The following is a 13198-nucleotide window of genomic DNA, read 5'->3' on the forward strand; positions in this document are numbered from 1 at the left end:
TCTTCCTAGATGAGCATTAATTACTACGCAAGGCTCTGCTACATACAATCATGTTGCTAAGAAACTTCCCGCACTGCAAAAACGGATCTAAAAATAAAGTAAAATGTTCTTAAACTTTGTGTTTTGTCCTAGATTTGAGCAGGTAAATAATATTATCTGCCAATGGGATGACTATTTTTGACCCCTAAAATAAGATAATTAGACATCATTCACTTTAAATAAGATGATGGAGATGAGTTGTTCCTATTTTAATTGCAAAGGTCTTATTCCACTGGCAGATCATCTTATTTACCTGCTCAAATCAAGGACAGATACACTCATTTTAAGAAAATATTACTAATTTTTAGTTCCGTTTTTGCAGTGCAGTTCACCATATTGGATTAGCTCTGAAGCTAGAAATGAGCGACCGAACAATTTTACGGTCCATGCTTAAAAACTACCATACCCAACATTGTGCACCTTAAGAAAGTGCATTTAAACTTATTTTTTCTGTAGATTTGCTTAGACTACATTAAAAACTCTAACTATACACGTGCAAGGAAACAATGGCCTTTCTTTAGCTGTTGTCTTTGCAAAAAGCGACTTTACTTACTTACTACTTACTTGATTGTACATTAATCTGAAACACAAAGGCAGCAGTGGGTAAGAGGCACAGAAGGAGCCACACGACCAAAGGAAAACAGATACACACTCCTCCAGACATGATGCTATGCACACATGCATGCCATCCTCGCAGAGCACAGCAGATCCTGCTCAAACTCATTTATGAGGAAAACCAATCTGTGGTTGCAAAACAGCACTAAGCTGCAAATCAATCTTTGCCGGAGAACATGAAAATTGGCCTGGTGAACATTAAAAGCTTTTTATTTGGTTAGTTAAGACCTAAAATCGGCAAATTTGCGTGGATCAGCTGGGTTTGAGTGTGTTCTGCACAATGCAGACTGTGAAACGAGGAGGTGGGCGTGCGCTGATTAGCGAGGGCTCCAGCGCACAGGGATGCAGAGATGACATTTAGAGATGCTTCTATAAATTCATGCTTTTTCACACAAATGCTGAAATAAAAAGATGACTCCCAGAAAGAAGCATTTTCCAGCTGAGAAATGATTTGGTGCAAACTAGAAAAATCCTGAAGGAATTTTCCCCAAAAGAAGACAACTTTTTTTTCCTCTGCTATCATCCATAACACAGGGAACTTTCCTCATAAATAAAGGTCCTAAATATACATCATTTTGAACAATTCAGATTGAAGGATGTTTAATTTTTATTTATTTTTTTGCATGTTAAACCATTAAACCAGTTGCACGTCTTGCATTTCTAAATCATCAAATCATCTTTTGGAGAGCTGGGATGTGAAACATGTGATATTATCCTTTTCTTAGACGTGTGGTCCATGCTAGTTTGCAACCTCTACTTCCTGTTTCTTATGGCCATGCATCACATCAACTTCTAACGGAGTTACAGTTTGCATAGCCTGGTTGGTTCGCTCTAAACCAGTGGATGGAAGCATGCCTACTTCACGTTTTCTTTTTTGCAACATTTTAAAAGTTAAAAGTTAAAAATTCGCATGACAGCTGGATGGAAACATGGCTAATAACTGCCATCAAGCAATAATTCTTTTACATCACTAACTTTGACCCATTCCTCGTGGCAGAGTTGTTTCAATTGAGCAGGTTTGGAGGCTTTTAGATCTTTAGATCTGTTTAAGGTCCCACTTCAGCATCTCCATCAGATTTAAGTTGTTTTTGTTTTGGGGGTTTTTTATCTTAAAGTGGTGGACCTGTCGGTGTGATTTTGCTCGTCATCCTGCTGCTTAAGCCTTGAACTCTTTTTATTTTGGTAAATGTAAGCCGGGCTCTTGGTCTTTTTCTATCAGATGTTGTTTTTAACTTGGAACTCTACCATGGATGCCATTTTTGCCCATTCTCTTTCCTGTTGTTAAATCACAAACGCTGATCTCAGCTGAGGAAATAAGGACTTAAAATACTTAAAAATGTTGCTCTGTGTTATGTTGTGACCTCCTGGATGAGTTGTTTATTTGCTCTTTGAGTAATTTTGGTTCGTCACCCGCTCGTTTGAATTTCGGCATTGTTTTCCGCATTTGTGGATACTGGCTCCCACAGGGAATCTGCTGTGGTCCCGAAAGCCTTTGAAAAGGTTTTGGAACCATTTCTAAGCTGATAGATGTCAGAGATGTTTCTCACTTGTTCCTGAAGTCCTTTAGATCGAGGCCTAATGTGCTGGTCTTGAGATCTTTTGGCCTTCTTCATTTTGTCAGACAGGTTCTGATAAAGCCATCTCTTTATTATGCGGGTCTGGCTGTAATCAGGCCTGGATGTGGTTAGTGAAAGAAGTGACGCGGCTCAGTGGGAAGAATATTTTTTTGATTTGATTACAGCTTCCTCCTGCCACATCTCAATGTGCTCCTGAGCAAGGCACTTAATCCCAAATTGCCTACTGATTTGCATATCGGTGAATTAATGTGTCCTCATTAGTAAGTGCCACTGGGTGAATGTGGCTCTATTGTAAAGTGCTTTGAGTGGTCAGTATGACTAGAAAAGCGCTCTATAAATTCACTCCATTTACCATTTACAAAGGTTAATCACAATGAATTCATAATTTAACAAGGGGATGAATTATTTTTTTTTCACAAAGGGCCAGGCTGGCTTCGGTCGCTCTCATCCCCTAACGAATGAAATAATGATTAGAAAGCTGCACCCTAATCAATTTAGTTCAAATTAGTTTGATCATCCGAAGCATTTGATTGGGACAAAATTGACAGAAGAAGAGAAGGCGCTCAATTAATTTTCACAATAGTGTCAGAGAAAAGGAAATAGACTCTAAAGGTCACGATACATCATGCTATCCTCCGTGACCCTAATTTGTCAAACAGTTATAATTGGCCTGACGACCGAAAAGCCTGAGTGCATGATGGACTCAGGGATCGAGAGGAAACCGCAGCGTAAAATCACAGCTTTTTTTTTTTTCATCATTCTGAAGCAAACGAATATCTGCAAAACTAATGACATTTACCACCTACTCTTCCATCTGTTGTTTTTTTTAAAAAAAACTATTATTAGATAATTGGCTGTACAAACTAAGGTGGTAACTTGATAAAAAAAAAAAAATATATATATATATATATATATATATATATATATATATATATCCGCAAAAGCATCCTGCTACCAGCCTCTCATTAAATGGACAAATCTACACACTTATATTCAAAGACAAAAAAAATCACATGACTTCAACTCCTAAAGAATAAGAACTGCATTGGCAGTAAGTAGACACAGCAACAACAACAAAAAAAAGTAAAAACTGGAAACACAGGCACTTTTGTTTTTATGCGGGGGGGGGGGGGGGAATCAAGGCAAGCAAGGACAGCTCGACGTTAGCGGAGACAGGTGTAGGCAGTGTACCAAAGGGCAGGGCAGCTGTGACGGTGATCATATGCCTCTGTCATGGAAAAGGACATCTTAGTAACTGAGATCAAAGGAACAGTGACTCAAGTCATGTCACGCCGGTGACACATTCCTGAGGGAAAACAGCAGCACGTCAGCAGAGACACTTTAATTGTTCACAGCAACGCTAAGCTATTACTCTGCAAGAGAAAACAACTGCCGGCTTTCCGTTGCCTTTTCCAATCTTTGGATATCTCAGGAGCGCTTCAAGGACAGGTGAAGCCAGGGGATGAAGCACCCATCGCAGTTTACGCTTATCTGTTTTGCTCCCAAATTAGTTTTCGGCTAAATGGCACGCAGACGTCAAAAAAATAAATATATTTTCACTCAGGAGTTCGTTAAAGGGGAAAAGGGAAAAGAGGACAGTGTGGTGTAGGTCTCTGATGGTCATCCATGAGTCACCTCGGTTGAAACGCTCTTTTTTTTTTTTTTTAGGACTGCAGGGCTGGAGTCAGGAGTGACGAAGGAAGCGGAGAGCCAAATCAAGCAAAACCAAAACTCCTTGCCCTACAATGTCTTGCTAATGTATTGATGCTTCTTTAACTTGGCACTTTAAACTTCCATGTTGTTGACTGGGCTTTTTTTATGTGACAGAAGACCAACTCATGTGACAGAAGACCAAGACCAATTATTGAAAAGTGAAAAGTAAAGGATATGTGGTTGTTAACATCTTCTGCTAATAATCTAAAAAAAACAGGGTGGGCATCTAGACTCTTCAACTCTTTACTCAGACGCCTCTAAATAAAATCAAAGAACAAACTACCTCCAGAAGTCACTGAATGACTCGATAAAATCCTTGTGTGTGATTTCATCCTGGCATAAAATAGAGCTCCACTATAAAAATCAAATCACGGTCGTCATCGGAATACAAGCGAGTGCAAAGTCGCTAGCACAACGGACTGCTCGCATGGAATATTTAGTACACTGTAAAAACAGAACTAAAAATAAGTCAAATGTTCTTAAAGTTAGTGTATTTGTCCTTGATTTGAGCAGGTAAATAAGATGATTTGCCAATGGAGTCAGATTTTTGCACTTAAAACAGGAACAACTCATCTCCATCATCTTATATCAAGTGCAGGATGTCTAATTATCTTATTTTAGGTGTCAAAATACTTATTCCATTGGCAGATAATTTTATTTACCTGCTCAAATCAAGGACAAATATACTAACTTTAAGAACATTTTACTAATTTTTAGATCCGTTTTTGCAGTGTAGGAAATATTTCCAAAGCCACGTTTGCAAATTCTGCATACCCTTAATATTTTTGGTCTCTGTGGGTGACATTCACTGTCTACATGATGTAGACTTTTAGAGGCTGAGATGTGTTCAGCGTTTAGCAATAGTATCCCGATTGCCTCTATTCCAGAAATTTATATCAAGACTATGTAAAAACTCTATATAAATCCAGCTGTTCATTCAAGGCCTCAGACGTTTTTACCAGAGATCATAGATGAACAAACAGCAGGAACACAGCAGACGGACGGATCAGGGATGAAGTTGTGGAGAGCTTTAAGGCATTAGGTTATGCAACAGTTTCCTCAGCTTTTAACATCTAAGCACTGTTGGGGTCAGGGCTCCAGGTCACATGACCCATTCAACAACGCGTCCAACCCTCTCAAGTTACGCAGGTGAGTTTTTGAGTAGGGCAGCCGGCACAGAGCATCGATACACCCTAAGTGCTGTATATTGACCTGAAAAATCATTTATTATATGTAAAATTAAGCTAATACTAGGGTCAAAACAGTGCTGCTATAATGTGTGCCACAAAGCATGTAAGCAAAACAGACCAAAAATGTAACATTTCATCCAAAATGTGGGGCAAAATGACTATTGTGGTGGCAGCATTCTGTTGTGGTGGCGCTTTTCTTCAGCGGAGATAGAGAAGATGATGATTTTATGGGAAGATGGATGCGGTCAAATACAAGTCAAGCCAGTAGGAGGCTACAAAGGACGTGAGACTATGGCTGAAGATCCAATTCTAACAGGGCAGTGACCCTAAATATACAGCCAGAGCTAAACTCAAATCTTTTAGGTCAAAGCAAACTCGTGTGTCAGAAGGGCTCAGTCAAAGTCCAGACCTAAAGCTTGGGCTACTTTGCAGAGAATAATGGAGGGGAATCATCTACAGAATTTGGTTTAAATAAACCCCAAAATGATCTCCAGCTGGAACTGCAGCAAAATGTTGTTCTGCAGCATATTAAGTCAGGGGGAAAATGAACACAAATGCTTCACAATCGTGCAATAGTTTGTGTTGGTCCGTGGCATGAAATCCCAACGGAAGACATTTGCACGACGGTGTAACAACATGTCAATGAATGCGCGTTTTCTAAAACCATCTGCTAACAATGCGGGTTTTGGACCGGAGGTGTGATCCAGGAGAGAAAGCTGTTAAAACGGAGCGTCTATTTCTGTCCTGATGGAAACGCACGCACAAAGACACACACACACACACACACACACACACACACACACACACTGATTGCCTGCAGTGCTGGTCTCTGTCGTGATTGGCTCACAATCAGAAAACACTGCCGCGTTTATTCAAAGGTTACGGGCAATCGTAATTTGCTAATGATACGCTGATTTGGTGTCATCAGAGCTCGCCGTAATGAGACAGCACAACTAGTTAAGTACTTTGTAAGTCTGAGCAGTCGGGCCTATTAGTCTGTCAGCCCGGGAAACTCGAGGCACCCTCGAGGCCGCCACGCTGTGTTGCAAAAATAAGGGAGCCGTGTTACATGTCATTGCTTTCTTTGTTTCCGCATACGCTGCTGCGGGCGCGACGTGGTGGATTCATTATGTGAAGCTCGGCGAGCCCTTCAAAAAAGCCCCGCTCGGTTGGTCACGTGGCGAATCTCCTCGTGGATCTAAAAAAGCTGCGACCTGTTTGGGAGAGAAGCCCTCGACGGCGAGAGGGGCCTGGCAGCTCTTACCTGAAGGCTTCGATGAGCCTCTCCACTTTCTGTGCTTCCCCTTGAACTCGAACGTGAGCCTGGAACTTTCTCAGGGCTTCGTCGAGCTCCATCCCTGAGAAATCCATCTCATCCACTACGCAGCTATCGAGAGGAAAGCAGGAGAGAGACAGAGAGAGAGGGAGGAAAAAAAAAGCAGAAGGATGCTGGGTTAAGTTGCTGTTGTGAGTGAAAGAAGTGTTTTTTGAATTTGCGGCGAACTGTGTGTCGGCGTCGACGCCAATATCTCCCTCTTTTAGAGTCATATTTCAATTACGGAGCTTCTGACCTGGAAGATGCAAATGTCAACAGACGCGTAATGGAAATGGAGAGGAAAGTCTCGGGTGACAGCCTGGAGATAAGCGACAGGGAGGAAAATAAAGGAAGCCAAACAGCGAGGGGACAAATGGGGAAGGCACACAGAATGCCGGAGACTCCAAGTGTACATTTGGGAGCTTTTTTTTTTGTGCACGTCGCGCGTGTCTGTTTGTTCTCGGCGAACGAAAAGTGAGGCTGGGTACTTGCGAGTGTGTTCGATGCGGTGACCTATTTTTTTTGCAATCTGTACAACAACCTCAGCAAAAAGCCCCCCTCCATCCCGGATCTCTGAGCACCGATTGGATGCAGAGAGGGTGGGTGAGCAAACACCGACGTACACGCGTTCGCCGATGCGCCGCGTGTCGGCTGAAGTTGCGTCCATCACCGGGTGACGCTTTTAATGATTTACAACGTTGCTTAATCAAAGTCTCAGAGAAACACATCTTTTAAGGAATCTTTTTTTTTTTTTTTTACCCAGTTGAAACCGGGTCAAGAATAATAAAAAAAAAAAGATAAAAGAAAAAAATCTTTCTTTTACCTTTTGATGTGACGCGAAAGCCAAAACACCTCTGAAGGTGCCGAAAGGTGGGTTGGATTTTATCTGCTGTTGTTTCCCAGATTATGGAGGAGCTGAGACTTTGATGGAGCTTAATGTCAAAACGCTGTGGTTGCTCACCATAGTTGCTCAGACTGGGGTTTGGGATACAGCTGGGTTTGTCCCCCCCTCTTCAAATGCATCCACATACACTCCTCTGTTCATCTTTGTTCTTGCATTCATTAAAAATCAGCGCTGTTCATCACTTACAGTCTCTTGCAAAAGTATCCATATTTCAAACATTTTTTCACTCTATGTCCACAAACTTTGATGTATTTTATTTGGAATTTATGCGACAGTTCAGCTCAAAATTGCACCAAATTTTGAAGCGGGAGGAAATGACACTCGGATGATTTTTTTCTTCTTTTTCTTCACATAATAACATCATCAGTCAGACTGGATGGAAGGCATCTGTGAACATCATATTTCACATAGATTCAGGGCTGAACTTTGACTGGGCCGTTCTAACACATGTATGTTTAGGGTAATTGTCCTGCTGGGAGATGAACCTCCAGTCTCAAGTCTTTCATGGCCTCTAACGAGTTTCGTAGGACTTTGCTTCGGTCGTTTGTGATTTTGCGCTGTAATTTACGCTCGTCTCTTTAGGTTTGGTTGAGGGTTTGAGCCCGAGTTCCTGTTTTATTTTTCTGTGTCTCTCTCTGCAGCTCTGCAGTTAAAATTGGCGTCTTCTTTGATTAATGCTCAGTTTAGGTGGGCGGCCATGTTTTGGTAGGCTTGCAGCAGTGCCAGTCTTTTCCTTTGTGGATGATATATTTAACCCAGCTTTGTGGGATATTCACCACTCGGGATATTGTTGTTTACCTCAACCCTGCTTTAAACATCCACAACTTTATCTCTGACCTGTCTGAGCTCTTCCGTCTGCATGATGCTATTTCTTTACTATATTCGCTAACAAACCTTCACAAAACAATCAGAGTTATTCTGAGATTAAATACCAAGTGATTTCGGATTTGTTTTATTAGTTAAAGGGTTTTTTAAACATTTTCTTTCACTTCACTATTATGCAGTACTTGGTCTTGAAAATTCAAAGAAAACACAATGGATTTGCATTTAGATCCACAATAGGACAAAGCTGACAGTCTGAATCTCTTATCACTTGGAAGCTTAAAGAAAACGTCCTTGAATTAGTGTCCTAACCACTGAACAGTCCTTTTATTCTGTGAAACATTTTTGGTTCAGAAAAATACATTGCTGCCCTAAAGGTGAAAAATATCATCATCAATTAAAAAAAAACCTTCACTTCTTCCTGGCAGTACTTACTTTGAAAGTCGCAGAATAACTTGTCCTTTGGTGCTTTGAGAATAGAGCACCATGCATTGATATAATTTACCCCCCCCCCCCCCCAAACATTAGAGCCTATTACAAACTGGCACTGTCTATTAAATCCTTTGTTAAAAATCCATTCCTAACGTTCTATAAGGAATAGCAGAGTAGTGTCCTTTCACTGCGAGCTGTGAACTGCAGCAGTAATCTGCAGAGGTAGCCAATGAGCGGACTTTAAATCAAGACGATGTAAAACTCAAATAATTGTATTGATAATATGAACGCAACTGAAATTTAATTAGCATATTTGTAGCTGGAATTTGACTGAATAAATGATGTAAACCCCTGAATGATGGAAAGTTTGATACATTTCAAATTTCCAAGAACCTTTCCACATTTTGTCACATTACAACATAAACTTCTATGGATATTAGGCGGGGGGGGGGGGGGGGGGGTTATGTGACAGAACAACACAATATAGCACAATGCAGTTTCCCTTCCATTTCACAGTAAATTTTATATTTGCATGTCACTCTTTTGCAGCTTCGCGTCTAACAGCTTTCCTTGGCCTGTATTTAGCTTTGTCCCTGCTGAAGAAAGGCATCCCCCACAGCATGATGCTGCCACCACCATGTCTTAAGGTCCGGATGGTGTGCTCAGAGTGAAGTGCAATTAGTTTTCCACCGCACATCGTTTTTGTATGTAGGCCAAACGATCATGCTTTGGTCTCATCCGGTCAGAGCACTTTTTCAAACATGTTGTTTACATGGCCAGTGACAAAGTGCCAATGGGATTTCACGCACCTCTCTTTCAACAATGGGTTCATTACGGCTAAAGAAAGCCAGATTTAAGCAATGCGCAGCTAACAGTTGCCCTCTCAACAGATTGGCCAACCTGAGCCGTGGATCTGTGCAGCTCCCCCAGAGTTGACACGGCCCGCTAGCTGTCTCCTTGATTAAAGTTCTTCTAATCTGTCTTGTCAGTTTATACGGGCAGCTATGCGATGACCTTCATGTTGTTTTATAACCTAACCCTGCTTTAAGTTTTTACTCGATTCATCCAAAGCGTTTCTTTGTCTTTTTCTACGTGGATTTATTAGCCGCACTTATGTTCATATTAGTTGTTGTCATTTCTTTGTTATCTCTTCTAAAGTTTGCATATTTACATTTGATGTCTGTACAGCGCGAGCGTGTGAAGCCGAGGTCAGATTCCTTGTTTGTGCACACAAACCAGGCCGACAAAGCTGATTCTGCTTTGAAGGAGGCCTTCGCGGAGCAGTTGTTGACATTTGGTGGTAACAGATTGCCGATTGTATGAATGCTTTTTTTTTTTTTTTTGCGAGACACCGTGCATGATCTCCTAAGAGCCCAGAAGCTTTAAATGAACACAGCTCACTCACTCCAGGACATCCCTGTTGAACTGCAGCTTGCTGTTGCCCAGGAACTCTCCAATCATCTGTCGGCTGAGGCCCTTCCTCTGCAGCAGGAAGTGTGCCACCCCTATGGCCGTGTCCGGGACGAAACCACGCGTGATCAGAAAGTGGATGCCTCTCTCTGGGTTCCTGGCCCCGGCAAACACAGAGACGCAGCAGAGCATTAGAGTTGGCACCGTCTGCTTTCATTTTGGGCTTACCAGTACATATGTGTGGGTGTGTGTGTGTGTGTGTGTGTGTGTGTGTGGGTGGGTGGGTGGGTGGGTGAGACAGAAGATGTGTTGCTCTGTGTTTGGGAGTAAATGAGCTTGAGATGTGTGAGCATTATAGAGTGTGAGTATACAGTAGTACAAATGGGGAAAGAAGCGTGCACTCATGCGGAAAAGCTGTTAGCTCAAGACTTTGGGATCAGCTCGCCTGTCACTGAGTTCATTTACTTTAATTCGTATTAACGAATATTAAATGAAGGCCAACCGTGGACTCTATTTATAGAACCTGAGCAGCTCTCGCAATTGTTCGCGGCCTCCTCCACTCTTCTGCACTCTCCTCTTCCTCCCCACCCTCCTCTTGATCTTTTTTTTTTTCATGGACATCACAAAATCACAAGACGGCACCAAAAACAGACGCCTCCCTCCCGGCGATTACAAGCCGTAATAAGCCGCTGCTTATAAGTATTTTAAAGGCTTGTTGGGAGTTTATTCAAAACAAACATCGACGCTTTGAAGTCTCCGCCAGAGGATGCGGAAATATTGAACGTGTTTTCGTTTTGTCACAGAGCTTTATATGAACTGCCGGCCCACTCACACGTTGAACAGGTTGAGCCCGATCCTGTAGAGGCGTTTGCGATGGGTGTCGGTGGACAGGGTCGGGGAGCGGCAGGAGGCGGGATCCTGGCAGCGGTCCCTTGGCAGGGACACGACCAGGGCTTGCAGGGCCTCGGGGGACGGGCCCCCGGGGACCTGTGGAGGATGAGTGTAGTGATATTGCTGGTACTGTGTGTAAATCTGAGCAGGCTGCTGGTTTGACTGGACTGAGGCGGAGACCGAAGTGGAGGTAGAGGTGGAATTGGAGGATCCCAGTCTGTCTGAGCTGTTCTCTCCCTCCAGTCCAGCCCCCGCCGCAGCCGGCGCCGCCGAGCCCCTCCTGGACCCCGGATCGACCATTTCCAGCTCCTCGCTGGGAGGCGGCGCGGGAAACTCCGGTTCCTCCGTGGACTGCCCGTCTCCTCCTCCGCCTGTCCCGCTGACGGAGGGTTTCCTGCTGCCAGGCTCGCCTCCGCTTGCATTTCCCAGAGACGTGGTGGTCGTCGTGGTTGCCGACGAGATGGTGTAGGAGCTATTGCTGTCGATGTGAACAGTGACGTCCCTGAAAGCCATGAGCAGGGAGCTGGCGCTGCGGGGCAGGCCGGCGCTTTCTGCTGCTGCGCGAAGGGCCCCGGGGTCCATCAGCAGCCCCTTCCCCTCTCCTCCCTCGGACAAGCTCCAGCCACGAAGGGCCTCGTCGATGGACTGAGCCAAGGAGTGAAGCTGCAAGTGCAATAATAAAAAAACAAAACAAAAAAAATAGCTGGTTAAATTAGCAACTAAATTAGGTCAGTGTGAGGCTGTCTGTGTTGCACTGCAGAAAAGTTCATAAGTTCAGGCTCATAATTAATGACTACTGCAAGACATGTCTGATTACATCCCCGGTGACAGACATTGCTCCGATACAACCCAGGCTCCTGGTCTTAAAAAAGAGAAATTTGTAGTTTGGTGAACTTGACATTGCTTCATTGTTTAGTTTTGATGCATCTTTAAACACACTGGAACGCACCTGCACAAAGCACAAAAGACCTAGAATAAAAAAAAACGTGCGAAAGGGAAACCCAGGAGGCTGCCGGTCTCTCAGCCCAGGGTGCATTGCTGCACATGAGATGCACGATGTGATGCCGTCTTTATGGCTGAGCAACACATACTGCACTTCACTGAAATTTTCAAGCTGTATGCAAACGAAATTTCGTTCTGCAATCTGTGCATACAAAATGACAAATAAAGTTGTCTAAGCCTAAGTCACATGCAAGCTTTGGAGCAAAAAGTAAGGTTTTACCACAAACCGCCTGCATGTGTTGAAACAGCTTGGATCTGCATTTGAGGAGCTTCACGTGTTTCAGTGGGCCACCTACTGTTCAGCTTTCGAGGCTGAAACACGGTAAGAATTTCAAGGAACGGGTCCCAAAGCGCTGCTTAAAATTTTAAAGAGCAAGCAACAATGATCAGATAATGCACTTTAAAAAAGTATCTGTTCCGTTACATTTATTTTCTACATTTTGTCGTATTACAACCACAAACTTCAACATATATTGTGATGAATACATAAAGGTGACGTGTACATGTATTGTTTCCCACGCCATGATGCTGCCACCACGCCGTTTTATATCTTTTGGTGTCTCCACCGGCTTTGCGCATCTAGAGACAAACGTTTTCACCTGTTCCTCTTTGCAAAATGGCTCCACACTGAACGGAGATCACTGGGTTTAATCCATTTTCAGATCCTCTAAAGCAGGGTTCACCAACACGGTGCCCGCAAGCCCGTTCTAAAACTAGCACAACCCTCCAGTGAGCTGCATCTACCATGTTATTTTAGTCTATTGCTCTATTTTTGTATTTAAAAATGACAATATCTAAAATATATATATATAAATATATATATAAATATATATATAAATATATATATAATATATGTATATATATATATATATATATATATATATGTTTATTGGTGAGTGCTGACTCTTCTAGTTCAGTAGCCCTTCATGTGACACAGTATCGATGAAGTAGCTTCCAGTTTCAAAAAGGTTGGGGACCCCTGGTCTAATGGATTAATGTCTGGACTTGGACTGGTTCTTTCTAACAACATAAAAACACGCTTTGATCTTAACAGTTTCCCTGCATTTTTAGGCTTGTTGGCTTTTTTGCCGTTTTCGACTAGTCTTCTCCTAAGCTTGCCTGTATTCAGCTTCATCCATCTTCCCATCAGCAGAAGAAATCATGCCCAAAGCGTGATGCCACCACCACCACGAACATGTTTCTTTGTAGAAACGTTTATATTTAGTAGAATTGATTACTGCAACGGTGTTTTCACAGGACTTCCTAAAAAGTGGGTCAGACAGCTGCA

At 42.7% G+C, this 13198-nt stretch overlaps 1 protein-coding gene across 2 annotated transcripts in view; it reads right to left on the minus strand.

Moving 5' to 3' along the window:
* The window catches only part of iqsec3b (IQ motif and Sec7 domain ArfGEF 3b), a 62572-nt gene that overhangs the window by 20659 nt on the left and 28715 nt on the right, over positions 1–13198 (minus strand). For both annotated transcript variants that reach the window (XM_021322174.2, XM_012873758.3), the window contains exons 5-7: positions 10850–11571; positions 10013–10174; positions 6399–6521 (exon numbers count right to left, since the gene is read on the minus strand). In XM_021322174.2, coding sequence (XP_021177849.2) covers positions 6399–6521; positions 10013–10174; positions 10850–11571 — 1007 coding nt within the window. The remainder of the gene's footprint in view (positions 1–6398; positions 6522–10012; positions 10175–10849; positions 11572–13198) is intronic.

The sequence above is a fragment of the Fundulus heteroclitus genome, chromosome 2 (assembly GCF_011125445.2).
Source record: "Fundulus heteroclitus isolate FHET01 chromosome 2, MU-UCD_Fhet_4.1, whole genome shotgun sequence".
NCBI lineage: Eukaryota > Metazoa > Chordata > Actinopteri > Cyprinodontiformes > Fundulidae > Fundulus > Fundulus heteroclitus.